At 39.9% G+C, this 26,068-nt stretch overlaps 1 protein-coding gene across 1 annotated transcript in view; it reads right to left on the bottom strand.

The window, feature by feature from the left end:
• Positions 1–20,417, bottom strand: part of LOC140493557 (uncharacterized) — a 61,892-nt gene extending 41,475 nt beyond the window's left edge. The window contains exons 1-6 of the mRNA XM_072592113.1: positions 20,267–20,417; positions 10,200–10,279; positions 9,268–9,369; positions 8,572–8,663; positions 5,210–5,323; positions 4,724–4,778 (exon numbers count right to left, since the gene is read on the bottom strand). Coding sequence (XP_072448214.1) covers positions 4,724–4,778; positions 5,210–5,323; positions 8,572–8,663; positions 9,268–9,369; positions 10,200–10,279; positions 20,267–20,282 — 459 coding nt within the window. The 5' untranslated portion in view covers positions 20,283–20,417. The remainder of the gene's footprint in view (positions 1–4,723; positions 4,779–5,209; positions 5,324–8,571; positions 8,664–9,267; positions 9,370–10,199; positions 10,280–20,266) is intronic.
• Between the last annotated feature and the right edge of the window lie 5,651 nt (positions 20,418–26,068).

Genomic DNA, 26,068 nt, shown 5'->3' with positions numbered 1-26,068 from the left:
GCAACAGAGTCATTCAGGCAATGCATAGGTTCCGTGATTTTCCGTTTGGTAAGAACATTGCTGCTGACAATATCAGTGTCAAACCACAGTTTGCATCTTTTCATCTATTGGTCATGGCTCAAAAGCAGACAATGAAGAAGCACAAGGATATTTTTCTGTCTCTCAAAAATGAATTAGATTGTCCTATAAATTTCAAAGGTAAATTTCACTGCATATCCTGAATTCATCTCAGACTATAAGCGAAACTAGCAACATAATTCAAACATACCTGATTTTCCTTTAGTGATTCAACTTCCATTGGTGTGGCTCCCATCCAGCCATTTGAATATGGGTATGTTTTACCTCACTTGGGTATACCTTCTATATATCAGCTGGAGTACTATATACAGTTATGGGTGCCATATTTTGGAAAAATGTGATGCATTGAAGGGAGTACAGTAGTGGTTAACAATAGTGTTTCCAGAAAATATAAACTTCAGTTATGAGGATAGATTGGAGAATTTAGGATTGTTATCCTTAGGGAGATGAAGCCTGAGAGGAGATTTGATAGACATTTTCAAAATCATGAGGAATAAATAGGGGGATGCTGTTCCTGCTCATAAAAGAACAACAACAAGAGGGCATAGATTTAAAGTAATGAGTAGAATAGATTAGAATGGAAATTTATTGTCATGTGTACTTTCACATGAAAAATACAGTCAAAAGTTTTATAAGTTGGCCCACCATGGCATCTCCACCAACGATCAAAGTCATGTGTAATATATACAATTTTTAAAAGTGTAAAAATAAGACAAAATTCATCACAGTTCAGTTAACACCTCGTGGGGTCAGGGAATGCTGATTTAGGATCAATGGAATATCCTGAAGATGCAGCCAGGATATAACCACTACCCCAGGCCACTGGATAGTATGCTGGGAACCTCTGCCAAAGAAGATCGCCATGCCAGGCCATTCCTGATTGAAACCGCCTGCCAGGAAGCTGGAATACCTGGAAGCCGAAGATGACCTCCACAAGGGAAGGAGACCTCCATGCCAGAATAAGGCTGCCATGCCAGGACAAGACTGCCACACTAGAAAAACTGCCACGCTGGGCCAAGATCAGCTTTCTCCTCCTTCAGGCCCCTCGGCCTAGCCTGTGAGTCTGGGCCAGGAGAGTCAGCAGAGACCTGTTCCAAGCTCACTGGGAGACTCAGGCTGGGGTTCAGCTGTGCCCAGCTCATCTTGATGTTGCTGCCACTGCTACCATTGCTGGAGGCCTCCTCCTTTACCAGCCACTTTCCAGGCTTAAAAGAAAACCAAAAGTAAAGCAAAAGTAAAAAGAAAGAAAATGGAGACAGAAAACTGACAGAACCAATGAACCCCGGGCTCAGCCCCACTACTCCGCCACCATTATAACGCCACCATTATAAAGAAAATGTGCAAAAGAAGCAAGAATAATATGAGAGAAACCACTTTCATACGTGCTGTTAGAGTATGGAGTACAATGTCAGGAAATATGGTGGAGGCAGGTTCAATTGAGATATTTGAGGGCAATGGAATGATTATTTTTGATAGAAATAGTCTGTAAGTGTATGGGGAGGAGGGAAGATTTAGGCAGTAGGTTATAATGCTCATTTGAAGAACCAATGCTAGCATGATGAGTTCAAATGGCTTCCTTCTGCATCCACAGAACAATTCTGTAATTCTGCAATTGTCTATGATCCTGAGTTCCACACAAACATATAAAATTGCAGCAAAATTACTAAGGCCAAGACCATTCTGAATTCCACAATCCCATCTCACCCTGAGAATCATTGATTCCTCTGCAACAAGAAATTATCCACTTCTGTCTTAAAAATATTCAATTGCCCAGCCTCCACTGCCTTCTGCCCCCTACTTTTGGACTAACCCACAACAAAAAAATATTTTTTCATTCTCACCTTATTAAAACCATTCAGGCTCTTCACTTAAATCAAGTCACACTCAAACTCCAGTGGAAGCAAGCCTTGTTGTCCAAGCTATCCTCAAACTTGTTTTATGATGGACTGAGTTACAAGTGGGATCTCTGACAAGGGATATCCTTACATCTATCGCTCCAAGAATGTGGCTCATAGAGAGTGGGCAGAGGTTCACCCTTTGTTATAAATATAAAGTTTAAAAGTTTGTATTTTGGGACTGCCTGTTTCAGATAAAATGGAGTATTGAAGGGTAGGATAGACTCTGAATCTTAATACCAACACCCGAGGTGGTTTGGTTAGTATGAAGACAGTGAGGCCCAGATTAAAGTATTGGGAAGAAGCTAACCATCTACAAACAATGGCAAGGGTTTTTGTGATACATGGCTTGACTCTTAATCGCTAAGTCTCACAGGGAGATGTTAGGAATGTCAGATTTTGCAAACAGTTATATTTTAATGTTTCTATTTTATCTAAAGATAGAATGGTGCTGGAGGTATTAAATAGTTCATTTAATTTATACTGCATTTCAACCTTGATACAAGCAACGTTGCTATAGAAACGTGCTTTATGAAGAACAAAATCAATATGAAGCCATTGTAGAATGGGGTTATACATTTTCTTATGAGATCGTTGAACGTCATAGGCACAGTTAGTCTACGAGATTCTGTGAGAGCGAGAGAAGGAGAAGCGATAGAAGCAGTCACCCATACTGTTTATCACAAATGATGAGTGGAAAGTTTTACTCAGATTGAAAAGACCAAGTTTCTGAGGATTTAAATGAGACTGGAAATTTTGCTTAGCTTTGGCTAAAACTAAATATCTTGCCAGGTTAATCATAAAAACTGGAAATAACAGGAGACTGCAGAACTCATGAGAAACTTTGACCCCAATGATATTTAACTTATTTCTGGAGATTCTATATTATACTTGGCAAAAATTTAATGGCAGTGAAAGATTTTTTTACATAGTGGGTGGTTAGCATCTGGAATGCCTTCCTTGCTGTAACCATTCTATGACTCTATTTTATAATAAATTCAGTGGCACAGTGGCAGCATCCCTACCTCTGGACCAGGTTCCCAGGTTTAAATCCCACCTGCTCCAGAGGTGTGTAATAACATCTCTGAACAGGTTGATTAGAAAAAATAGGTTAAATTAAAATAAATTTTTAAATTAATAAATGGCATGCAAAATATATATTAGAAGATGTTAAATGAGATCAGGGAGAAAGCCAACACAAAAAAACTGACCAAATCATCAGAAATGAAAACAGCGTAGTTATGGAGTCATCGAGATGTACAGTATGGAAACAGACCCTTTGGTCCAACTCGTCCATGCCGACCAGATATCCCAACCCAATCTAGTTCCACCTGCCAGCACCTGGCCCATATTCCTCCAAACCCTTCCTATTCATATACCCATCCAGATGCCTTTTAAATGTTGCAATTGTACTAGGCTCCACCACTTCCTCTGGGAGCTCATTCCATACACGTACCAACCTCTGTGTGAAAAAACAAGAACATATAATAAGAACTGTTTCTGATATAACAGTATACTAGTTTTGAGAACTGCAGTGAGGATCTTATGTACTTGGCAGTAGTTACAGGTTTTATTGTTAATTTATTGTGCATTTTAATCCAGTTTTCATAAATTGAGACAAGGATAGATGCTATTGAGGAAATAGGGACGTGGGAATTCTCAGGGATATGAAAGCCAAATTAATCTAAGGTGAGATCACTTATGGAGAAAAAGAAAAGACTAATCTAGAGCACTATTCATCTAGTGTCTAGAACAAGATGTCACAGATTAAAAAAAAGTTAACGGAGAGTAGCAACTTACAGTCTATTAGTGTAGAATTATTTTCTCCCATAGCAGCCTTTCTTGTTCCCCACATACATGGGTCACGAAAGCCTGTGACTCAGCACAAAACAAACAGTGAATCTGAACCTTTTGGATTTGAATGGCTGAGATTACACACTGTCTTCTTGCAATCTATGGCCTGCATTGTTTGAAATTTCGTGGGCTATGATTTTTGACAAAATCCCAAATTGAAAGTAAGTTCGCAGTTTGAGAGAGAGATTTGTTAATTGGATTTCTTGGCTGCAGCATTAGACTGTGATAAATGAGCTATGCCTTTGGTTGCAAGGTAAACTGAAGTTGATTGGCAGAAAAATAACTCAAAAGATTAAATTTCAATGCTGAGAACAGGCATAGGAACTCCTATTATTCAGTGAATTTCAAACGTTGGTTAGAAAGGATGGGAGCTCTGAAAATTGGGTGAACATTCTGGACATGCTGAAGAACTGGATAATTTTTACCAGGCCTGAATATAATATGTACCATGCTTCTTTTGAGCGGTCAGATGAAGGCGACTTTGGGAAGTCACACAATCAGAACTGTCATGAAACAAGTGGAGGAGATTCAGTGTCCTATTTTTAATGATCATATTTATGGAACTAAGATGGATAATGATTAAATCTTGCATGAGAGAAAGGCACTAAATTCCACATGAAGAAGCTAGAGTTATCAAAGGCTTCGGAGAATGTTCCTGTGCCAAACGAGATGCGGGAAACAGTCAATACGTTTGCAAACCATATTTATTGTATTGGTTATTTCAAACTTTTTTTTAGTTCCTACTGAACAACATTTGTCTGTTCAGTTTATATTTGTCTTGGTTACAGTTTGGTTTTTTCACATTTGGTCTCCCTGGGTTTCATAATAATTTAGATTTGCCATTGTCTGTCAAACTCAGACCCCACAACTTTGATGATCTCAAAGCAGAAACTTACATGTCCATCAATTAATTGCAGTCGTCTCACTGCCACATCCAGCTGATGCTTTTTCCTGAAAATGTAAAACAGAACTCTTTCATGAAAAGTCATCCTCACACCACTGGGACCAGACATGAAAAATAACATTGCCTTTGGCATCTCATTTTAGAGTTGCATTATGTTACTCCAATACTCAGTTGGTGGTTTGGCAAAGGCAGTGCTTCTATTTGCATAAATTTGTATACAATATTCCTGTTCCATATATTTGAGCTGGTATTTCAAGGTCTCCAACTTTGTCTCTAAGCTGTTTAAAACCACGGTGCTACGGTCCAGAGTTATGGGCTAACTGTCATGTATATTGGTGGCATATTATAGTTCTGCATTTACTCTCCTTCAATTTAGCATGTGCAGTGCCATACTGGGTGTTATTTTAACCTAACCAGTTCATCAATGGAGCTATCAACCTGTCATATTTTCCATCACATGGATAACAGGCAACAATACCTTTCATGATCTGCATACAATAAGTTCAGGATTTCTTTCTTCTGTTCCCATGGCGTAGCATAGAATCGTACAAGGCGGACCAGCTCAGTGGTTGGAGTGTACATGTCAGAAACACTGTACCATCAGAAACACAAAAGGGTGAATGTTCAAAAGGAAAATTATATTAGGAAACAAATAAACTGCTGAGGCCTCATGAATAACTTCTCCTTTCAGAAAACAACTAAAAGATTGGAACAGCATATAGTTTAATCGAGTTACCTGACTGAAGGGCTAAAATACACATCAAAAAAACCTTAGTAAGGCAATAATGAAAATTAGGTAATTCAAAAAGTAGGTAATACTACCTGAGGATTGTTGATTGTATGATAAAGAAAAGATTGAAGGTGAGAAAAAACAGTTTTGAAGTTCTGGTAAAGAAAGATGTGAATTTTATCTTCTATCGATAGATGGAAAATAAGCAGTAGCAGGTGGCCCATCTGTTTTACATCATTAAATTTTTAATTTCTATTGATTGTAATATAAAGAAAAATTATACAGTGCATAGAAAGAGCAGTTAATTCCCTATTATCAGTTTTACACTTTTCATTAGAATGAAAATTCACTTGAATTGATCAGCGTGATGAGTCTTGATTTCAGCAAGCATGCAAGGAGCTGGACAAATGTAGAAGTCTCGACATATACTGTTAAAATAGATTTTGATGTAGGACATTTTTGAAATACCTCTCACTTCAAATGAGAGTATAAGCAGTGATAAAAAAGTTACCTGCATCCATTACACACAGACAACCTCGATAAGTTGAGCAGAAACAGTTAGTCCCTCAAAATGCTAATGCTCGGTATCAACAATGTGTACCATCTACAAAATGCACAGCAGAAATTCACCAAGGTTCTTAAATAGTACCTTTTAAACCCATGTGCACTACCATTTAGAAGGGCAGTATACTGACTTGGCAAGTTATTGCTGTTCCTTCAATGTCTCTGGGTTAAAATCCTACAATTCCCTTGCCAATGGCATATTGGTCTACCTACACCACAGACTGCAATTCACCACCACCTTCTCAAGGGCCACAATTTTTGCAAGCCAGTAATATCCACATTTTGTGCACGATTAAAGAAAAGGTTGTTGGGACCATTTTCCTTCAATGACTCCCTGTTAAATATCAGGAAGAGCTCAACTGAAATGTGCTGTACCTGATTAAGTCTGAGTCTGTCATCATCTTGAGGTTCAGGACATATGGACTGACCTTACATTTCATTCAGATAGTCTCTTCCCTGAACAGACAGCTGGGTCAGAATGGGGATGGAAGATCAACTGTTTTCTGTATGCCTGTTGATCCTGCAGCAGCAGTAATTCAGTTGGCATGTTGCCTCTTTTGTCCATCACGTCTACCCAGTTTTAAAACAATAATGATCTCTTTTATGATTCAAATTTAGTTACAGAACCATTGTCAGATTGTCCAATCAATCCTTAAACAGGGTCTTAAAGTAAGATTTCCAGTAAGGACGGATATGAGGTAGGAGACAAAAACATGCCACTCCACTCTTGGTGGAAGTATGCAAAGTGAACAGGGACTCAGTGTCACTGGTCACTACTATTTTCTTCTGTTTTCACCTCGAAAATAAATGTACCTTAGGTACAAAACCACAGAAATTTAATCTCCCTGCCTCCAACGAGGAATCTATTACAGAAGTAACCTATCCAAGCGTCATCAAGATGAAGAGGAAACAAAGTGCAAAAAGCACTCCACTTTTAAAATCTAAAGTTGGTTCTATGGAAGTTAGACACCTCAAATAACTTATTCAAATGGCCACTTGTTATTTGTGAGATTAATATGGAGCTACTCTCAATGTTACAGCCATGCTTTATCTCCGGAAGCTACTGCTTCTGATTAAACCTGTTGGACTATAACCTGGGGTTTTATGCTTATCTTGTTCTCACACAGCCCCGACTCACAAGCCTCATTCCTGATGAAGGACTTATGCCTGAAACATCGATTCTCCTGCTCCTACGATGCTGCCTGGCCTGTTGTGTGTTTCCAGCACCACATTCTCGACAACTCTCAACGTATAGCAATAATTTAAGTACTAAGGACAATAATTTGAGTACTAAGGTCCTGAAGGCAGGAGCTGTAAACTTAGTCACCTGTTCCATGTTTATGTCAAGCATTCTCTTATGTTTCTCATGCTGAAATTTGTATATGCCAATTTAATACATGCAATTGTGAGTTCTTTGCCTGTTTATGAAATCAAATACCATTTTCAACAATCATTTGTATGCAATTTGTCAATTCTACAGTATACACAAAAGTTATAGCAAGGAATAGTTGGATGGGGACTGTTTACAACTGTTCTTAAAGGGATCCTTTAACTTTCCAAGATGATGTCTGGCTGAATCTGCACTGAAATTGTGACCAGGGACTTCTGGAAAATTTCAGATTAAATTTTTGATTTCAATGTTTGGGATGTTATTGTGCCCAGAAGCAAAGCAGAAGCTGTAGATAACAGATCAGAGAAGAACAGCTATAGAGAAAAGAGGCAGCAGGATGGAGCATACATGAACTCATTGCCCGCTAAAGTGTACAGGCAAACAGCTTTATCCCAGCTGCCAATTTTAAGCACAGATATTACTGACGGCAGACTCTTAAATAGAAATGAATCATATACTTCAAAATGGCACTTATCAAACAACAGAGGCAAAATGGAAGCTCATCCACCTCACATCCATTTTGGACTCTGCAAGTAAATTATCCTAATTTCACCATGTTAAGTGAATGTTGACGTTGTTACAGCCACACCTTATCTTGTTCTCACTTAGTGTTCACACAAATACACCGTCCCATAAAGTTCACTGTTTAGTGATAAGGAGTTTAAACCCTGGTCAAGTTTTAGCCTTCCTTGCTCAAACTAATTATTGTGCCCAATTAGTTGCATCATCTGAGACCAGCTAACTTAGAGCAAATCAGAAATTGAACATAAAGCTAAATTTCAAATAGTCCTGTTGTAAAAAGCTCATGTCAAACAGGGTCCCTTTCTTTACACACCAAATTTTTAAAAGAACTCCAAGACTTAGAGAATAAAAAGTTCAAGGGAACACACACTTTATTTGATGATCTCTTAACATTTTTATTGAGAAATATGGGTGAAAGACCAAGATGGAACATGAAAAACAACAGATTAGGAAATAAAGTAGGCACATTAATAAGTAGTATGCAATGCTGAGCTTAGGTTTCTACATTGTAGAACAAGGAGACAACTAGTACAAATTAGGATCAGTATCATTTTGAGTCCTTGGAATACAGAGAGCTAGGTTAGAGACAGTACAATCAGTGTGATCTTATCAGTTATGCGAATATTTGCAATACCTGCGGAAAAGTCGCCCTGTGATGATGACCAAATGGGCTAGGAGGCTGGTTGGAAGGGCATGGTTCATCAGTTGATCTTTGAAATCCAAAAGCTGTTGGAAAACCAGAGATACAAGATGCAATGAATAATTGATACTCATTAAGCACCATTACAAAGATATGACAGGAGATGGAGTCTGGCGATTCCATTCTTATAATAACTGCCCTTTATAATGAAAATATCTTTCTTTTTGTCTTCTACATCAACAAAGTGCACGATTTCACCCGTTCTTGATACACGATGCCAATCTTCATGCAGGTAATGATTATCGGTAAACCATTCAACAGGGGCACGGCACTGCAAGACTTAAATAAAAATGTACAAAAGCACATTTTCCAAGTACTAGCAATTCACAGACAGTGTTTGTAGTTGCTGTGGAGCTAAATGCATTATGTGGAGCAATATAGTGTCAGATGGATCAAGAAAATTACAGGGTCAAAATCTTGGTATGCTGAAATAACTAATATGAGTGAGACCAGAGGTTTGATGAGCAATAGGTGATTTCAAGATTGATATTAGCATTAACGAAGAGAATGGGATAAAATATACATAAAAAGATGTACCCCTGCATTACCCTGCATAAAGGACAGAAATTAAAAGACAATCTCAGAGATATATTTCACAAACGAGCTATGAACAAACAATTGTGGGTATACCTCAGTGATACTGTTTTGCAGTAATGCCAGTGATGATAGAACAGTGTCACACAGAGTCTCAAACAGTGTGTAATCCTTTGCTTCTATCGGCCTTGCATCCTTCTAATAAAACAGAAAAAAAACTATTTAACACCATCACTGTCTCATTCAGACTGAAGACTCATTTAAGTTAAATATCTTGATCAGAATTAATTTGCATAAAGCAGTCTCATCTTCGGGATCAACTTTGAACAGGAAACCTCTATACTGAGGTGTCATAAGGACACAGCGTTATCAACAGAACCACCATTATTGATTACAAGCCTGCATCCATTTGTCTCTAATTTATGTATTACTAGGATATACAACTTCTACTGTCATGTGCAACTCACTAGCAACTCTGACCCTTCTTTCTTCTGCTGAAGATATTCCTGCCCTTCAATGGCCTCATTTGAGAGTTTAGAAGAATTAGATCAATCACTATGTGCTAATGACAGGGATGCTAGCAAGTGGGGAGAAACAAAGCAGGTAACTTGAAACAGACAGATAAGGAAGTGTAAGAACAGCAACAATAAGAGAAGAAAGTAAATATAGAAAGGAGAGAGCATCAACAAAAAGATCAGTGAATTATTGATATATTTCATGCAGAATGTGAGAATGCTTAACCCCATTAAAAATTGGTTTGAAACATTTGGGGCACTGCAAGATGTAACTGATCTTGAAAACTGGCACAGTACTAGTAAATTTCCAACTCTTATGAAGCTGGTGTAACAATAAGTTTATTCGAAGAATAGGAACCATGAGAGAAAAAAAAAGAGGAGAATGTCATTTCCATGCTTACATACACGAGGGAAATTTAATGTCTTCGTGTGCTTGGTTGTGTCTGGTCTGTGCATTTTTTTTGTAATCAAGTAATCAACAAGCAAGGAGAAACAGCCTGGGTTTCACTGTACCTCTTCAGCAGGCTTTTCAGTTTCTTTGTTTTCCCTCTCTTCTCCAGTCCTGGACAGTGGATCGACAGAATCAACATTGCCTGTCACAATGAAAGGAAAATAACAATGTCAAAAATCCAATGTGGAGCGACACAGTAAGTGGAACACTGTTAAACCATAATTGATTGTTGTCTTGTTTTATCTCAAAAAAATGAAAGTGATGCAACTCTTACGAGATAATTCATAAATAGAGTCATAGAGATGTACAGCATGAAAAAAGACCTTTCGGTCCAACCCGTCCATGCCGACCAGATATCCCAACCCAATCTAGTCCCACCTGCCAGCACCCAGCCCATATCCCTCCAAACCCTTCCTATTCATACACCCATCCAAATGCCTCTTAAATGTTGCAGTTGTACCAGCCTCCACCACTTCCTCTGGCAGCTCATTCCATACACATACTACCCTCTGTGTGAAAATGTTGCCCCTTAGGTCTCTTTTATATCTTTCCCCTCTCACCCTAAACCTATGCCCTCTAGTTCTAGACTCCCCGACCCCAGGGAAAAGCCTTTGTCTATTTACCATATCCATACCCCTCATAATTTTGTAAACCTCTTCAGCCTCCGACGCTCCAGTGAAAACAGCCCCAGCCTGTTCAGCCTCTCCCTATAGCTCAAATCCTCCAACCTTGGTAACATCCTTGTAAATCTTTTCTGAACCCTTTCAAGTTTCATAACATCTTTCCGACAGAAAGGAGACCAGAAATGCACGCAATATTCCAACAGTAGCCGCAACATGACCTCCCAACTCCTGTACTTAATACTCTGACCAATAAAAGAAAGCATACCAAACACCTCCTTCACTATCCTATCTGCCTGCGACTCCACTTTCAAGGAGCTATGAACCTGCACTCCAAGGTCTCTTTGTTTAGCAACACTCCCTAGGACCTTACCATTAAGTGTATAAGTCCTGCTAAGATTTGCTTTCCCAAAATGCAGCACCTTGCATTTACCTGAATTAAACTCTATCTGCCACTTCTCAGCCCATTGGCCCATCTGGTCCAGATCCTGTTGTAATCTGAGGTAGCCCTCTTCGCTGTCTACTACACCTCCAATTTTGGTGTCATCTGCAAACTTACTAACTGTACCTCTTATGCTCACATACAAATCATTTATGTAAATGACAAAAAGTACAGGACCCAGCACCGATCCTTGTGGCACTCCACTGGTCACAGGCCTCAGTTTGAAAAACAACCCTCCACCACCATTCTCTGTCTTCTACCTTTGAGCCAGTTCTGTATTCAAATGGCTAGTTCTCCCTGTATTCCGTGAGATCTAACCTTGCTAATCTCTCATGGGAACCTTGTCGAACGCCTTACTGAAGTCCATAGAGATCACATCTACTGCTCTGCCATCGTCAATCCTCTTTGTTACTTCTTTAAAAAACTCAATCAAGTTTGTGAGACATGATTTCCCATGCACAAAGCCATGTTGACTATCCCTTATAAGTCGTTGCCTTTCCAAATGCATGTACATCCAGTCCCTCAGGATTCCCTCCAACAACTTGCCCACCACCTATGCCAGGCTCACTGGTCTATAGTTCCCTGGCTGGTCCTTACTACTCTTCTTAAATAGTGGCACCGCGTTTGCCAACCTCCAGTCTTCTGGCACCTCGCCTGTGACTACTGATGATACAAATATCTCAGCAAGAGGCCCAGCAATCACTTCTCTAGCTTCCCACAGAGTTCTCAGGTACACCTGATCAAGTCCTGGGGATGTATCCGCCTTTATGCCTTTCAAGACATCCAGCACTTCCTCCTCTGTAATATGGACATTTTGCAATGTGTCACCATCTATTTCCCTACAGTCTATATCTTCCATATCCTTTTCCACAGTAAATACTGATGTAAAATGTGAATTCATAAAGCTCAAAAACGATATGTTTAGAATTAATGTCAGGAAACACTCCTTGATGAAGAAGAATTGAGATCTCGTGAGCATGTTTTGCCGAGTAGGGTAACGCAGGAAAAGAAATACTGGAAGGTGAGTAATTAGTTAAACAGGTCTCTTAGATGTGTAACAAATAAAATAAATAATTATGAAGGCTGAAGACCTGAAATAAAACATAAAATACTGGGGAAGCTCAGCAGGTCAGGCAGCATCTGTGGAAAGAAATCAGAGTTAACATTTCAAGTCTAGTAGCCCTTCATTAGAACTGGATCTATAGATATGACATCTTTCCTTTCCCCAACTTTAGTCCTCTGCCTCTTGAAAGTGCTGGCTCTTAGTGTGCCTTAGCTTTAGTTGTATGAAGTATTGTTTTGATTTGGAGATGCCGGTGTTGGACTGGCGTGTACAAAGTTAAAAATCACAACACCAGGTTATAGTCCAACAGGTTTAATTGGAAGCACACTAGCTTTCAGAGCGACACTCCTTCATCAGGTCCCTCCAAAAGCTACTGAGCTTCCAATTAAACCTGTTGGACTATAACCTGGCGTTGTGTGATTTTTAACGAAGTATTGTTTGGTATCTTATTCAAGAGATTATTCTTCATGTGTGAATTAGACTAGAGAATTTTAGCAGATAATTGAATTGAGACTAACATTACTATAGAATCTGATACTGCCATACTCAATGTTTACACCTTTGCACTTCCCTGGCAGAATAATTATTCTATAAGAAACCTTTGCTGCGGGAACCAGAGAGGATAGGGAGTTCATTTAAAAACAAGAGTTCCCTATGGATTACCCACTCAAACATCAGACCATCTGGCCCAATACGAAACAAATGATAATACCATGGAGACTCATTAACTGAAAGCTTCAGACAAGGGAGAATAAAGTCAGATAAAGAGCTAATTCGAAGTACACTGGGATTGTATAGTCTGGGAATGGTGCTTCGGAAAAAAACCCAAAAGGGCAAAATGACAATTGGAAATAAACAATTAAAACAGATTGTAAATGGCATATCCTGTCAAAGAAAGAAGGAGCTCATATTTCAAGCCATAAATTAGAAACATCCTTACTGGATCCTAAAATTTGCATAGTACTCAAGGTATCTTCTTAGCATCTGACTAAAATGAAGGAACAATAGTTCTTTTAGGTTATCTTACTCCAGTGACCTTTGGTTGGGTCATCCTGCACTCAGTTTTCAGCTGGACATTTTGTCAATTGAATGACTATTCCTAAAGTGCAAATTAAACACAAATGTAAGCTTCCTTTAAGAAAGAACTTGTAGCTCTCCTGCAAAAAGTTAAAGATTGCAAAATGTGAGTGCTGGGTTATTTAGTTGATAATGAGTACATGGTTACTGTCAGGATTTAAAAGGAAATTGGTGAGAAATGTGGCCATAAGCAGTGAAGCAAGTAATTTTGATGAACCTAAGTTTCCTGAAAAGTTTGGAATCTTCGACAGATGGACATTTCACATGTTCAACAAATACAGTAAAAAGCACGAAATATATTTTTTTAACATAATATGAAATTCACGACAGGTCAATCTCTGATTAGAAAAGGACGGGACTATTACATCATGATGCATTACACAATGGGACAGACTTCCTTCCAAGCACTCTCTTTGTCCAATGCTGCATTCCTGAATTTCCTGCAAATTATGTGACAAGAATATGGTTAGATAATTAATACAAGTTTTGATCATTTGTACACTAATATAAGCAGAGGAAAATTCACCCAAATGTATTATTCTGCTGCTGCACTGTTAATTTTAAAGGAGTTTTTTAACCCACCTATTCATGTATGTTATGACATATCACCATGGCAGGAGGACATGAATCCAGATCTTCTGGCTCAGAGATAAGAAACCTACTATAAGAATCCCCATATTATCAGTTTATGTCAATCTAAGGCTGCCAATGTTAATTGGTAAAAACAATGACTGCAGATGCTGGAAACCAGATTCTGGATTAGTGGTGCTGGAAGAGCACAGCAGTTCAGGCAGCATCCAAGGAGCTTCGAAATTGACGTTTTGGGCAAAAGCCCTTCATCAGGAATAAAGGCAGTGAGCCTGAAGTGTGGAGAGATAAGCTCGAGGAGGGTGGGGGTGGGAAGAAAGTAGCATAGAGTTGAAGAGCTTCAGGGCAGAGGAAATGACCTGGGAGTTGCAGTGGGAGAGGGACTCCCTGAGAAGAGGAGGAAAACTTCTTGTACAGTTCTTGTAGAGAGAGGAGGAAAACTTCTTCAAGGCAGGCATCCTTGCAAGAGGATTCGCAGTAGGGTTAAAATCAACAAGGTAAAAACAATGACTGCAGATGCTGGAAACCAGATTCTGGATTAGTGGTGCTGGAAGAGCACAGCAGTTCAGGCAGCATCCAAGGCTAGATTAGTGGTGCTGGAAGTAAACAATGAAATAATCCATTCAAAAGTTCTTACAGGCTCAACATCTGGCTTTACTCACATCAATTAACTACCTATAGATATTATGGCTCTGGTATTTTCTGTTCAGGGAGACTTTCCCTGGTCTCTCTTTTCTAGCACAGAGAGAGCCTGGAGTTTTTCCACCTTTGCCTGTCTGACATAGCTCCTTGAAAGTGGAGTCGCAGGTAGATGGGATAGTGAAGAAGGCGTTTGGTATGCTTTCTTTTATTGGTCAGAGTATTGAGTACAGGAGTTGGGAGATCATGTTGTGGCTGTACAGAGCATTGGTCAGGCCACTGTTGGAATATTGCGTGCAATTCTGGTCTCCTTCCTATTGGAAAGATGTTGTGAAACTTGAAAGGGCTCAGAGGAGATTTGCAGGGATATTGTTGGGGTTGGAGGGTTTGAGCTGTGGGGAGAGGTTGGGTGGGCTGGGGCTATTTATCTTGGAGCGTCAGAGGCTGAGGGGTGACCTTGTGGAGGTTTGTGGAATCATGAGGAGCATGGATGGGATAGATGGATAGGATCTTTTCCCTGGGGTGGGGGGGGGGGCGTCCAGAACTGGAGGGCATGGGTTTATGGTGAGAGGGGAGAGATATAAAGGAGACCTAAGAGGCAATCTTTTCGCTCAGAGGGTGGTGCATGTGTGGGGTGGGCTGCCATAGGTGGTGGTGGGAGCTGGTGCAGTCACAGCATTTGGGGGGCACCTGGATGGGTGTCTAAGTGGGTGGAGGTTTGATGGGATGTGGGCTGGGTGCTGGCGGGTGGGACTGGGTTGGGTTGAGTTGGGTTGGAATGTCTGGTTGGCGTGCACGGGTTGGACCGAGGGGTCTGTTTCCGTGCTATACAAGTCTATGACTCTGTGACTTATTTCCCATAACTGAGTGAAAGACTCAAACCAATGAAGAAACTGTAACTTTCAGAATGCACCATTCATTGTGGTCGAAACATCTCCAAATTCAGATGAAGCAATCTCCCTTCCAAATCCAAGGAAAATGGCCAGATTTCAGGAAGGGCGTTTAATGTATAATTTTCTTAAGATTAGCAGTAAAATTTGTGATTCAAACCATATGCCAACACTTGTTAATTGCATGTTCCATCCTGCAGGTTGTATTTACCTATTGAAATAAACTGGTAGTCCAAACTCCAGCAAGGTATCATTAGGTTGAATGAAAGAAGATACCGGAATATGATAGGAAGAGACACAAACATACAAACATTCAAGAGGGCACTGGATGATTATTTGGATGAAAATAATATGCAAGGGCATGGGGAGGAAAAACAGGAGACTGGTGCTATAAAATTATGCTCATTTGAAGAGTTGGTGCAGGCACGACAGGCCAAATGGCCTCCAGCGCTGTAAAACTTTTATGACTCCGTAAGAGTGCTTCAGCAGCAAAGTGAGACATGGTAAAATGTTACATAAAAATGGCTCTGCATCTGAACACATAAAACTATAATGAGGGATATGATTTGGAGATGCCAGTGTTGGACTGGGGTGTACAAAGTTAAAAATCACACAACATCAGGTTATAGTCCAACAGGTTTATTTGGAAGCACTAGCTTTCGGATCGCTGCTCCTTTGTCAGGTGGTTGTTACCTGATGGAGGAGCAGCGCTCCGAAAGCTATTGTTTCCAAATAAACCTGTTGGACTATAACCTGGTGTGTGATTTTTTTTAAAACTTTATAATGAGGGATAAATTGTTAACGTAGGTAGAGTTGAAAATGTACGACCTGATAGACATTCCAGCAACGTGCTTAAAAGGTGACCAAAGTTGGGACCTGAATGTAGAAGGTAATTTGGCATATTTGAACAAAAGAGAGATAGGAAAAGGCACTGGGGTCATCTGGGTCAGGATTAGGAGATAACTTTAACTTGAAGGACAAGGTGTAAAACTGTAAAGTTAAAAAAAAAGAAATAAAGTGAAGTCCCTTGAGGGGATACTTTATAGGTTGGGGGCAGCATAGTGGCTCAGTGGTTAGCACTGTTGCCTCACAGCACCAGGGATCCACAGGTTTGATTCTGCAAAGATTAGTAGTGGGTCAGTACATTTGGCAGACTTTAAAAACTGGCAAAGAATGACTAAAAAGATAACAAAGAGGCAGATAGCAGAAAATGAAAGAAAGCTAGCTAATAATATAAAACAGATAGTAAGAGTTTCTATAAATATTTGAATAGAAAAATAACTAAAACTAATGTTGGATTCTAAAAGTGAGTCATTTCCTTAGATTTTCAAAGGCTGCTAGCAAATGAAACACCTTTATTCAAGAAAGGATACAGAAGGTGGGAAACTATAGGTCAGTTATCTGAATAGGTTACAATAGGGCATTTTAAAAAATCACTAGTAGGCAAGTTGACATGACTCTGTGGAAGGGAAACAATTTTCAATTAACCCATTCAAGGTTTTTGACAAAGTCACATTCGCAAACAATAGAGGTGGTTGTGGTGTATTTGGAATTCCAAAAGATATTTGATAAAGTGCCACATCAGAGGTTTGTGTATAATTTGTATGCAAGTCAGAACACAAGCAGGGCAACACAAAGTAGCCATTCATAAGTACAGGAAACATTTCTAAATTGGATCCCTGCTTGGGATTGCCTTCGTAAGTGCAAACATTCATAAATTAGATGTCTGTAAATTAGGGATCTCCGTATGGATAGAAGATTGGTTAGCTAACAGAAAGCAGTTCACAGAGAATAGGGATAAATGGGCCATTTTCAGATTGACCAACTGTAATTAGCAGAGTGCCACAGGTATCAATGCTGAGTCATCAACTATTTACAATCTATATTAATGATCTGGATGAAGGGATTGAATGTGTGATAGCTTAGTTTGCCAATGACACTACATAGGTAGAAAAATAGGTTATGAAGAGGAGGTGGACATTCTGCAAAGGAATATAGACAGGTTAACTGAGTGTGCAAAAGGCATATGTAGTATAATATGGGTAAATATGAATTTGTCCATTTTGACAGCAAAATAGAAAAGCAATGTGTCGCTAAATGGAGAGTCATTCCAGGACTTGGTGGAACAGATTAGTCTGGGTGTTTTAGTACATGAATCACAAAACATTAACTTGAAGGTATCGCAAATGATTAGGAAGGTGAAAGTAATGCTGTTATTTATTGTAAAGTGAAAGGAACTGGGGAGTTTTCCTGCAGCTGTACAGGGCATTGAGATCTCATTTGAAGCGCTGTGCACAATTTTAGTCTCTACTTGAAAAAATATATAATTGCTTTAGAAGCAATTCAGATAAGGTCACAACTATTCCCTAAGATAAATGAGTTATCTTTTCAAGAAAGGCTGAACAGGTTAGCCTAATACTCATCGGTGTTCAGAAGAATGAGACGTGATCTTATTGAAACAACTAAAATCCTGAGGGGACTTGATAGGGTAGATACCAGGAGAATGTTTCCTCTGTGGAAGAGATGAGTACTGGGAGACAATTTAAGAATAAGAAGTATTGCTTTTAAGACAGTTTGAGCAGAATTATTTTAACAGTTTTGTTACAGTAGGTGGATAAATCCCCAGAACCTGATTATGTGTACCCGAGAACTATGTGGGAAATGAGGGAAGAGATTGCTGGGTCCCTTCCTGAGATATTTGTAGCATCAATAGCCACAGGTGAGGTGATAGAAGACTAGAGGTGTTGGCTAATGTTGTGCCACTATTTAAGAAAGGTAGTAAGGAAAAGCCAGGGAACTATAGGCTAGTGAGCCTGACGTCGGTAGTGGGCAAATTGTTAGAGGGACTCCTAAGGGACAGGACTTACATGTATTTGGAAAGGCAAGGACTGGTTGGGGATAGTTAACATTGCTTTGTGTGTGGGAAATCATGCCTCACGAACTTATTGGAGTTTTTTGAAGTAGTAAGGGCTGAGCAGTGGATGTGACTTCAGTAAGGCAGTCAACAAGGTTCTTCATGGTAGACTGGTCAGCAAGGTTTGATTACATGGAATAAAGGGAGAACTAGCCATTTGAATACAGAATTGGCTTGAAGGTAGAAGACAGAGGGTGGTGGTGGAGGACTGCTTTTCAGACTGGGGCCTGTGACCAGTGGAGTATCACAACGATTGGTGCTGGGTCCACTACTTTTCATAATTTATATAACTGATTGGGATGTGAACATAGGAGGTATGGTTTGTAAGTTTGCAGATGACACTAAAATTAGAGGTGCAGTGGACAGTGAAGAAGGTTACCTCAGAGTGCAATGGGATCTTGATTAGATGGATCAAGTGGTCCAAGAAGTGGCAGATTGCGTTTAGTTTCGATAAATATGAGGTGCTGCACTTTGGAAAGGTAAATCAGGGCAGAACTTTTACACTTAATAGAAAATTCCTGGGGAGAGTTGCTGAACAAAGAGACGTCAGAGTGCAGGTTCGTAGTTTCTTGAAAGTGGAGTCACAGGTAAATAGGATAGTGAAGAAGGTGTTTGGTACTTTTGCCCTTATTAATAAGTGCATTGAGAATAGGAGTTGGGAGGTTGTGTTGTAGCTGTATAGGACATTGGTTTGGCCACTTTTGGAGTATTGCATGTATTTCTGGTCTCCCTCCTATAGGAAGGATGTTGTGAAACTTGAAATGGTTCAGAAAAGATTTACAAGGATGTTGCCAGGGTTGGTGGGTTTGAGTTATAGGGAGTGGCTGAATAGGCTGGGGTTGCTTTCCCTGGAGCATCAGAGACTGAAGGGTGAGCTTACAGAGGTTTATAAAATCATGAGGGGCATGGATAGGGTAAATAGAGAAGAAATTTTCCCCACGGTCAGAGAGTCCTAAACTAGAGGGTATAGGTTTAAGGTGAGAGGGAAAGGTAAAAGGAACCTAAGGAACATTTTCATGCAGAGGGTAATGTATGTATGGGATGAGCTGCCAGAGGAAGTGGTGGAGACTGGTACAGTTACAACATCTAAAATTGCAGATACATTCTATTTTGTTCAAAAAGCACACAATCTGCAGGTAGTCAATACAAGCAGTCAATCCATGTAACATTTTATAAATTCCTACTTTGGAAATAGAACCAGTCTGACTCAAGATTGAGATACAGACAGACTCTAACCTCACACTTTTAACTGAGCTGTCACCTTTTTAATATAAAACCTTAACTTGTCTCAAGAATGCAACTGGAAAGAAGTTCTGGGATTTACATATTAATGAACCGAAACCTGCAACCCATTCTAAAAGATGAAAGGCTTAACAACAATGTAGGTTTGTTCAATATATCGTTTCAGTTGCATGCCACAGATCTTTTGCTATAAACTCTGTGTCTTATGATCCTGCTCCACAGCTACCTGATGAAGGAGCAACACTCTGAAACACTCTAGTACTTCCAAATAAACCTGTTGGACTTTAACCTGGTGTTGTGTGATTATTTTTTAAACAACATCTAAAATGCATCTGGACTTGTATATGAATAGAAAGGGTTCAGAGGGATATGGACAAAACGCTGGCAAGTGAGACTACATTAATTTAGGACATCTGGTCCGCATGAACGAGTTGTACCGTTTCCGTGTTGTACATCTTTATGACTCTGACTTTGTTACAGGCCATCCCATTTGTCCCCCCAAAATACTTTCCCCTACCTCACCAACCTTGTATTAAGGTTTCAGGAAAGTAGACAGAATTGTATCGTTATTGTGGACTCTACCCAACAATCAGAGGCCTTTTCTAGCCTTCTTAAACCTCTTTCTCAGCAGCAGCCTGCGACGTGTGCCCTTACCTGGGGAGCTCTCCATGTTTCGCCTGCCGGTCTTGTTCCGCGGTGTGGTTCCTGGTTGCCTGGAGACCAGAGGTTGGACAGCAGTAGTCCTCCCGGCCTGAGGGTGGCGCACCGGCACTGGAGCAGCATTCGCTTGAAGTGTTGATCTAAAGTTCCAATCACAAGGTGTATGGAGCCTCCTACAGGCTTTACTGTGAGTAAATACTTTTCTTAAAAACACACACAACCCAGGAGACCAACTGAGCACTTTTAAGCCTTTCACATTCCACAAATTGGTTTTGTTTTGAAATTGTAATATATGACATTTGAAGTTTTGAATAGCATCCCTGAGTTCCTCCAAAGGTGACTTGTTTATGATTTCTGACAATTCGATGTTTGCCTCCAAGGATGAATGTAGCAGATTAACTAACCCGTTTTCCTTGATATTTACAGTTATTGAGAGGTTTCCCTTACATTTTCCCTGGGGAGGGGAGTGAGGGTTTCTATCCTTCACCGATGCTTCTCTCTCGTCTTGTTCATTGAATCTGCCTGGTTGTTCTCGTCACGTGAGCAAGTTTAATTACTCACCACATCCCAATACTTGTCAAATGGCCGTCTCCCCTTATTTCTCGGATAGTAAATGACCTGGCCCCCACAGCCTTCTGTGGCAATGAATTAGGTCAATTCATCACTCTCTGGCTGAAGAAGTTTCTCCTTATCTCCGTTCTAAAAGGTTTTCCCTTTATTCTAAGGTCTCCCCCTTCTCAACTCATCAAGTATAAACCCAGAGTCCTCAAATGTTCCTTATATGTTAAGCTTTGTATTTCTGGCACCATTCTTGTGGATCTCCTGTGAACACACTCCAGGGCCCATACATCCTTCCTGAGATATGAGGCCCACAACTGTGCACAATATTCCAAATGTGATCTGACCAGAGCCATATAGAGCCTCAGAAGTACATCCCTATTTTTACATTCAACTTCTCTCAAAATAAATGCCATCATTGCATTTGCCTTCCTAACAACTGACTCAACCTGAAAGTTTACCTTAAGAGAATCCTGGACAAGAACTCCCAAGTCTCTTTTCACTTCAGAAATTTCTCTCCATTTACAAAATAGTCTATGTCTCTATTTTTCCTACTAAAGTGATTGACTTCACATTTTTCCATGTTGTACTCCATCTGTTGCTTCTTTGCCCACACCCCTAGCCTGTCCAAATCCTTCTGCAGCCACCCTGCCGTCTCAATGTTACCTGTCCTTCTATCTATCTTTGTATCATCTGTAAACTTAGCCAAAATGCCCTCAGTTCCTCCATCTAAATCATTAATGTATAAAGTGAGAAGTTGTTGTCCCAACACTGAGCCTTGCGGAACACCACTTGTCACCAGCTGCCATCCTGAGAAGGATCCTTTTATCCCCATTCTCTACTTTCTGCCAGACAGCCAAGCTTCTATGCATGCTAGCATCTTGCTTCTGACACCATGGGCCCTTTTCTGATTGAAGACCCTCCTGTGCGATACCTTGTCAAAGGCCTTCTTGAAGTCCAGGTTGATAACATTCTTTGGCTGTCCTTGGTCTAACCTGCTTGTTACTTCCTCAGAAAAGTCTAGCAGATTTGTCAGACATGACCTTTCCTTGCTCAAACCATGCTGACTTTGCCCTATTTTATCATACACTTCCAAGTATTCAGAAATCTCATCCTTCACAATGGATTCCAAGATCTTACCCACGACCGAGGTTAGGCTAATCAATCTGTAATTTTCCATTTTTTGCCATACTCCCTTTTTAAACAGAGGTGTCACGTTAGCGATTTTTCCAGTCCTCCAGGACCCTCCCCGATTCTAGCGTTTCCTGAAAGATCGCCACTAACTTCTCTGCTATTTCTTCAGCTATCTCCCTTAAAACTCTGGAGTGTAGTCCATCTGGTTTACCCACCTTCAGGTTTTTTTAGCACCTTCTCCTTGGTGATGGCCACCATACTCAGCGCTGCCCCCTCACATTTTTGAATTTTTGGCATATTACTTGTTTCTTCCACTGTGAAAACTGACACGAAGTAATTATTCATTTCTTCAGCCATTTCCTTGTTCCCCACTACTGTCTCTTCAGCATCATTTTCCAGTGGCCCAATGTCCACTTTTCCCTCTGTTTTGCCCTTTATATATCTGAAGAAACTCTTACAGTCTTCATTTATATTACTCTCATAACCTCCTTACTTCTTTTTTTGTTGCCCTCTGTTGGTCTTTGTAAGCTTCCCAATCCTCTGGTTTCCCACTGCCCTTTGCCAAATTATATGCTTTCTCTTGCTTTTAGGCTATACTTGACTTCTCTAGTCAGCCTCATCCTCCCTGTGCCATGCTTCTTTTCTCTCAGGATGAATCTCTGCTGTGTCTCCTGAATTACTCCCAGAAACTCCTGCCATTGCTGTTCCACTGTCTTTCCTGCTCGGATCCTCTCCCAGTCAATTCTATCCAGCTCCTCCTTTGCACCTCTGTAGTTGCCTTTATTCAGCTGTAATACCTCTGGGAGATCACGCCCGAAGTGGGAAGTTCGGATGAGAATGCACCGATCACTCAAAATGGACAGAAAATGTAGCTTAAAGGGCATTTCATAAATGTTTATATAAGGTTGCTGATATATTTTGGGTGCTTTGCACAATTGATTTTTGATCTGTGGAGCCCTTGGTAACTCAATATTAACAATATTAATAACAATTAATAATATTTTAAGCTTTCAATGTTGTGGGAAAAGTCCTGCCTAAAAAGCAACCAGTGTGCAGAATTCCATGGCATCTTTGAGAACCACCCTAAAACGGTGGGTTCTTTCAGGACAAAGAGAAAAAGTTTGCAAAAACAAAAAAACTTCTGTTGATGGGAAGTCAAGCAGTGTGAATGTCCTGAAACCACAGAACTAAAGAAGGACAAGGAACGTTCTCTCTTTTTCCAAAGAGTATCCTGCAGGTATATCTGCAGAAAGAAAACACCAATTATCCAAATACAGAACACAGTGCACTTGGTGGATCTTTTTTGGTTTGACAATAAGGAAGTTGAACAAGGGTTCCCAAAGGCTTATTGTGGTCTCAGACTTATTAGGACTTTCATCTCCTATGTATTCTTTCATCTTCTTAATACTTGCTTAATCTTGATATCTGTAATTTATTGTTAATAATTTTATCGCTTTATCTCTCAGGAACCATCAGCAATATCTTATACTAAACTAACTCTTAAGCTGTTTAGACCAAAGCTTAACTGTTAGTCTGCTTTAACTTGCATTTTTGGACATGTGGACATATCTGGTGGTCACAACAAATGAAGTAGTGATATCTTCTATACCCTAACTGTAATCCTTCAGAGTTCCTTAAATCATCCCTCTGGTTTGGAAAACTACACATGAAACTTTGTTTTCTAAGAAGGATAAAAGAGGAACACCAGGGATAGCGTATTACAGACCGCTTAGCCTGACATCTGTGCTGGGGAAATTGTTAGAGTCTATAATCAAGAATGGGGTAACTGAATACCTCAAATTTTCAGTTAAACAGGGAGAGCCAGCATAGCTTCATGACAGGTAGGTCATGCCTGCCAAACCTCATTGAATGTTTTGAAGAGGTGACTTAAGGTAGTGGACAGGGGAATGTCTATAGATGGTATTTATATGGACATCCAGAAGACAGTTAATGAAGTTCACATAAAAATGGTGGGTAAATTACTGACATAGCTAGGAGATTGGTTGAGTGGCAGGTGACAGCAAGTAGGGATAATGGGTAGAAACTCAAATTGGCAAGATGTGACCAGTGGCGTCCCAAAGGAATCTGTGTTAGGACCTCAGTTATTCACATTATCTATTAACAACTTGGATAGTGACATAGAAAGTCATATATCCAAATTTACTGATGACACAAGGTTAGGCAGCTTTGTAGACAGCATGAATGATGGTCTATCAATATCTCTTTGTAATTTTAGACTGAATGAATGGGCAAAACTGTGGCAAATGAAGTTCAATGTAAGCAATCATGTGATTATCCATTTTGAACTGAAAAAGGATAGATTAGGGTCCCCCTTCCCAGATGGTATGAAACAAATAATAGATGTCCAAAAAGACTTGGGAGTTCAGGTGCATAGATCTTTAGACTACCATGAACAGATAGATATACAGAAAATAATCAAGGAGCCAAATGGAATGCTGGCTTCTAGAAGAATTGAAGTATGAGGATGCAGAAGTTATATTGCAGTGGGACAAAACCCTTAGACCTCACTTGAAATACTGTGAGTAGATCTGTTTACCAGACCTTAATAAGTATATATTGGCCTTGAAGGGAGTACAATGTAGCTTTGCAAAATCGATGTGTGAGAAGAGGTTATGCAAATTAGGCCTGTTTTTTTCTAGAATTTGGAAGGTTAACATAGAACACAGAACAGTACAGCACCTTAAAAGCCCTTTGGCCCTTGATGTTGTGCCGACCCTTTGTCCTACTCTAAGATCAGACTGACCTATCTTCCATGAGCCTATCCAAGAGTCACTTAAATGTCCCTAATGTACCTGACTCTACTACCATTGCTGGCAGTGCATTCCACGCGCTCACCACACTCTGTATAAAGAACTTCTGACATCTCCCCAAAACCTTCCACCAATCACTTAAAATTATGCCCCCTCGTAATAGCCATTTCCGCCCTGGGAAAAAGTCTCTGGCCATCCAATCTATCCATGCCTCTCATCATGTACACCTCACTCGAAATACTGTGAGTAGATCACCTCTCATTCTTCTTCACTCCATTGAGAAAAGCCTTAACTCCCTCAACCTTTCTCAACTGCCCTCCAGTCCAGGCAGCATCCAGATAAATCTCCTTTGCAGCTTCTCTAAAGCTTCCACATCCTTCCTATAATGAGGCAACCAGAACTGAACATAAGATTCCAAGTGTGGTCTAACAGGGCAGTATAGGGTTGCAGCATAACCTCATGGCTCTTAAACTCAATCCCCCTACTAATGAAAGCCAACACTCCATACACCTTCTTGACAATGACGTCTTCAAGATATTAATAGGAAAAGACAGAGTAGATAAAGATAAACTATTACCACTGTTGGGAATCCAAGAATGAGGACACATAGTGCCAGAATAAAGGTGTGACCATTCGGGAGACATGTTAGGAAGCACTTTTAAAAACAAAGGGTGATAAAGGTTTGAAACACTCTTCCACAAACAGCAGTGAATGCTGGATCATTTGTTAATTTTAAATCTGAGATACATTTTTGTCAAGAAAAGATATTAAGGGATATGGGCCAAAGGCAGGTATATGAGTTAAACCACAGGTCAGTCATGATCTCATTCAACAGCAGAACAGGCTCAAAGGGCTGAATGTCCTACTCCTGTTCCGATGTTCCTCTAGAGAAGGTAAATTTTCTTTCTTTGGTTCTTAGAAGAACATGTTTATTGACGATCTTTGAATGCCATTCTATGTCTCCCATCTCTTGTCCAATGGGTCCAACCAAAACTACTTTTTGATTGTTAATTGTTTTGGCTTCACAGTCTCATCTAACCTGAAATGGAACTCCAATATTTTGTCCATTGTCACTTCAATATTTTGGTATATTTGTTCCTCTAAATGTTGTTCATTTTAAAATTAGTATTTTACACATTCTTCTTCCATTCATCCAGACACTCAGATCAAGATTATCATAATATCTCCTGTTCTAATCATCTGTAGGGTCTCAAAATTGGAATTCCTTACTTCCCATCATAATTCCGTTTATATTTTACTGTTTGCAAAACCCAGGCTCTGTGTAATTCAAAGATTGCTTCATTTTCTTTGCATTCTATTTTCAATGTCAGTG

This window comes from Chiloscyllium punctatum, chromosome 22 (assembly GCF_047496795.1).
Source record: "Chiloscyllium punctatum isolate Juve2018m chromosome 22, sChiPun1.3, whole genome shotgun sequence".
Classification (NCBI taxonomy): Eukaryota; Metazoa; Chordata; class Chondrichthyes; order Orectolobiformes; family Hemiscylliidae; genus Chiloscyllium; species Chiloscyllium punctatum.
The sequence above is the reverse complement of the archived record's forward strand: the minus strand, read 5'-3'. Positions and strand labels throughout refer to the sequence as shown.